The sequence below is a fragment of the Falco punctatus genome (genome assembly GCF_963210335.1).
Source record: "Falco punctatus genome assembly, contig: scaffold_40, whole genome shotgun sequence".
In the NCBI taxonomy this organism is placed as follows: Eukaryota; Metazoa; Chordata; class Aves; order Falconiformes; family Falconidae; genus Falco; species Falco punctatus.
In genome coordinates, this window is record NW_027660300.1 from 368,975 (window position 1) to 373,274 (window position 4,300).

The 4,300-nt window shown below is 46.4% G+C and overlaps 1 protein-coding gene across 1 annotated transcript; it reads left to right on the top strand.

The window, feature by feature from the left end:
* Window positions 1–446: 446 nt before the first annotated feature.
* Window positions 447–4,085, top strand: LOC308057203 (endogenous retrovirus group K member 9 Gag polyprotein-like). Its single transcript, XM_080411334.1, has 2 exons — window positions 447–1,877; window positions 2,824–4,085. Exon 1 carries the CDS (start codon window positions 807–809, stop codon window positions 1,830–1,832), a length of 1,026 nt encoding a protein of 341 aa, XP_080267460.1. The 5' UTR covers window positions 447–806; the 3' UTR covers window positions 1,833–1,877; window positions 2,824–4,085.
* The last annotated feature ends 215 nt before the right edge of the window (window positions 4,086–4,300 follow it).

Consider the following 4,300-nt stretch of genomic DNA (forward strand, 5'->3'; position numbering starts at 1 on the left):
TTGTGACCAGTGGGTTGCTGGGGAGATGGAGCCTGGTGAAGCGGAATAGCGCAGCGGGGCGGCTACAAGATCCCGGGAGACCGTGACACCAGAAAGGTGAGCCACCAGGGACAGCATGGGGACTCATTTAAGGAAGATACCATGGTGCTGTCAGTGTGGAAGTTAGTGTTACAGTGTAGGACAAGGCCTCAAGGACAAGAGTCCAAGTACTGATAGCCTGATGAATAGAGACTTGCTAGTACTTGTAGGGCACAAGCCCTGGGAACCAAGGAACAACCTAACTGCAGACCCCTGAGCCGTTACAGTTGAGGAGGCAACCAGACGGACAGAAAAACAAGTACCCAGATAAGGGAACAGATAGCGCCGATATGTAACTTTGTTAATCAAGAAAGCCGCGTAGAAAGAAACCCCCCAGGTTTGGAATAGAAATTGTTGCTATGTCAAAGTAAACTAATCAGTTCCTATTGTTCTACCGGTGTGCCTTAAATACCAGCCAATCAGTGTTTTTTACGCTTAAGATTTAACCAATCAGCGTGTAATATGTAGAAGGTAGAAACATATATAATTGTAAGAAAATAAACCGACAACTTGCTTGCATCAAGCCGCGTCCCGTCTCTTCATTCGCCGCAAATTGGTGACCCTGACGTGATCCGGTGAAGGATCTGATGTGGAGGGGCTCTCGAATCGCCTAACTGAGCGACATGCAGCGAATCCCACAGAACTGTGAATGATCTGCTGAAAGGAAGCGGGAGCTGGCCGGCCATAAATCCCTCCGGAGTTGAGAGGTGAGCTGTGGGAAATCCGTCATGGGGAATCAGGTTTCATCCCCAGAAAGAAGCGTCTATGAGCTTATGAAAGGTCTCCTTAACAAACATAAGAAAAGTATTTCTGGGCATGACCTTAAAGCAATGCTTCAGTGGGTGCAAGTAAATATGCCTGCAGTGACCGCAACTACAATTCTCACGCGGGAACTTTGGGACGATACAGGGGTGAAATTGTGGGATTCTGCGACAAAGGGCAATACTGAGTCCCACCGTCTGCTCTCTTCGTGGAGAGTTATTTTTGAGACTCTGAAAGCACAAAAAGAAAAGGCAGAGGAAGGAGAGGCGGAGGAGTCGCAAGCTCCTATAGACCTGTCCTTATCAGCCTCTAAATCACAGTGCTGTAAACCCCTGGGTGTTAATGCAGTGGAGTCTCCGCCAGAAGACGACCCCTTTGACCCGGGACCGGTAGACCCTGAACAAGAACCTGATTTATACCCTCCTGATCTGCGTGATGTGTGGGCAAAAATAAAGAAACAAGCCTTAAAGGAGGGGGATTTAGAAATGGCTAAAACTATAGTTGCTCCGGTCTTGTATTCTCAGGGTCAGGCAGGCGGAGCACGATGGGAGGCTCTTTCTTTTTCGGTTGTTAAAGAACTGCGCCACACGGTTACGGAATATGTTATCTCTTCCCCCTATTTTATAAGTCTGTTATCTTCTGTGTTTGATACTTATGTCATGACTCCTCATGATTTGAAATCTTTAGCACGATTCCTACTAACCCCGACTCAGTGCATGTTATGGGAGTCGCACTGGAGAGGGGGACTGCAAGCCCTCCTGCTCACGTATGTTAATCCTAATGATGCTGCATTAGCTGCACTAACAATAGAGCATCTTACGGGCACCGGTGCACGTGCTGATCCGGTAGCGCAGGCTCAACACTGCCCCCGTGCGGCTCTCGAGGCAATTAGAGAAGAGGCGAGAAAGGCTTTTTTCCAGGTTCCTGACGTACAAAAGCCACAAAAAGCTTTTACTAACATCACTCAGGAGTCTCGAGAACCTTATATGTAGTTGATTGATAGACTAAAACAGGCTTTGGAACGTCAAGTAGATAATGTGGAAGCTCGGGATATATTGATAACAAAACTAGCTGCTGAAAATGCTCATGTTGATTGTAAAAGGCTATTGAAGTCTCTTCCCAACCCGAACCCCACTCTGGTGGAAATGGTGGAAGCATGTAACCGAATCGGTACGGCTGACCACAGGTTTGAAGCTATGGCTGCTGCTTTTGCAGCGATGCGTGGTGTTGGGGAATTGCTATGGTTGTGGTAAGCCTGGTCATCTAAAGAGAAATTGTCTTGCTCGGGCTGCAGGGAATAGACCACAACCTCCTGGTCCTGGAGTTTGTCCGTCATGTCGGAAAGGGCATCATTATGCTAATCAATGTCGATCTAAGTATGACTTCCAGGGACAACCGATACAGGGAAACCGACCGCGGAGCGCGGGGCAGCGACGCGCGCAGACACAAGTGCCACAGCTGACATTTCAACAACCTCGGAGAGAAGCACCGACACCTCAAGTCCCTGTCCAGCAACCTCAGGCAGCGCCGGATTGGACCTGGCAACCTCACACACAGTAACACTGCTCGATTCCTCGGTTCATTTATTATCAACAAATGTCAAAGGACCATTACCCCCCGATACACAAGCTCTGTTAATTGGTAGATCTTCCACAACATTGTCTGGTCTCTTTGTTTTACCAGGTGTTATTGACTCTGACAGTGTGGACGAAATCAAAATCATGGCATGGACTCCATTTCCACCTTGTACGATACCTCAGGGCAGTCGAATAGCGCAATTGATCCTGATTCCTGCAAGGGTAAGCTCTCTTATCACTGATCATCCTCCTCAGAGGAGAGGAGGTTTTGGATCCACAGGGTTACCTCACATTTTGTGGGTACTATCTATTTCTCCACAGCGGCCTATGTATCAGTGTACCCTTATTTACAATGACCAACAAATAGCACTAAATGGGATCATTGACACTGGAGCTGATGCCACAGTAATTTCTCAAGCCAAATGGCCTCCGCAATGGCCACTGACTAATGTCTCTCAGACACTGGCTGGGATAGGGGGCACCGGTAACAGTCGTCAGAGTTTGGAACTAATTCGAATTCAAGGACCAGAGGGACATGCGGCTTCTGTTAAACCTTTTGTGCTACCTGTCCCTATGGTTTCGTGGGGACGTGATGTATTGTCACAATGGGGAATGTCTATCCAAACACATTTTTAGACAGGGCCATTGAAGTGCTCGACACCCTAAAAATAACCTGGAAAACTGATGCTCCTATTTGGGTGGATCAATGGCCCCTTCCTTTGGAAAAATTTCGCGCACTTCAAAACTTAGTCTCAGAACAACTGTCCAAAGGACACCTTGTACCTTCTACTAGCCCATGGAATTCACCAGGTTTTGTTATTAAAAAACAAACTGGCAAGTGGCGCTTGCTCCATGATCTCAGAAAAATTAATGATGCTATGGAAGATATGGGAGCCCTCCAACCCAGGCTCCCATCCCCGACTATGATCCCTCGACATTGGCATGCAACTGTCATAGATCTTAAAGATTGTTTTTTCAGTATCCCGTTGCACCCAGATGATGCCCCAAAATTTGCCTTTTCAATTCCAAGCATCAACATGAAAGCTCCGTTGCAGAGATATCAGTGGGTTGGACTGCCACAAGGTATGAAAAATAGCCCTACAATGTGTCAATGGTATGTTGCGAAAAGACTCAGTCCTGTCCGAAATGCTATGCCTACTGTGTTATTGTATCATTATATGGATGACCTTTTAGTGGCAGCACAACATCACAAAGTCATGGAGAAAGCTGTAGCCCTTGTCACAGATGCCATGAATTCGGCAGGTCTCTCTATAGCACCAGAAAAGGTCCAGAAGTTTCCCCCTTGGAAATATCTGGGCTGGCGAATAAGAGCACAAACTATTGTTCCTCAGCCATTGCAGATCAATACCAATGTAAAAAACCTGCATGATGCACAGAAATTACTGGGAACAATAAATTGGGTTCGACCACTATTGGGAATTTCTAATACAGACTTGGGTCCTCTGTTTGAACTACTAAAAGGGGACACCAATCTTTGTTCTCCACGTAATCTTAACTCTGAAGCAGATACATCTTTACAAAAGGTTGCCTCAGCTATCGCTTCTCGACAGGCCCACCGATGGGCCCCTGAACTACCTTTTTACTTGATTATTTTAAACCCTGCTCGACAGCCTCATGCCCTGATATTTCAATGGGACCTTCAGAACTCAGACCCCTTGTTAATTATTGGATGGATCTTTTTACCTAACCAGTCTACAAAAACTATTTTGACACAACAGGAAATGTTTGCCTCTCTGATTGTTAAAGCTAGATCACGCCTGTCAACCTTATCAGGGAAGGATTTTGTCTGCATTTGTCTACCAATTATAACAGTATACTTACAATGGCTTTATCAGCAGTCAGACACCTTTGTTATGGCACTT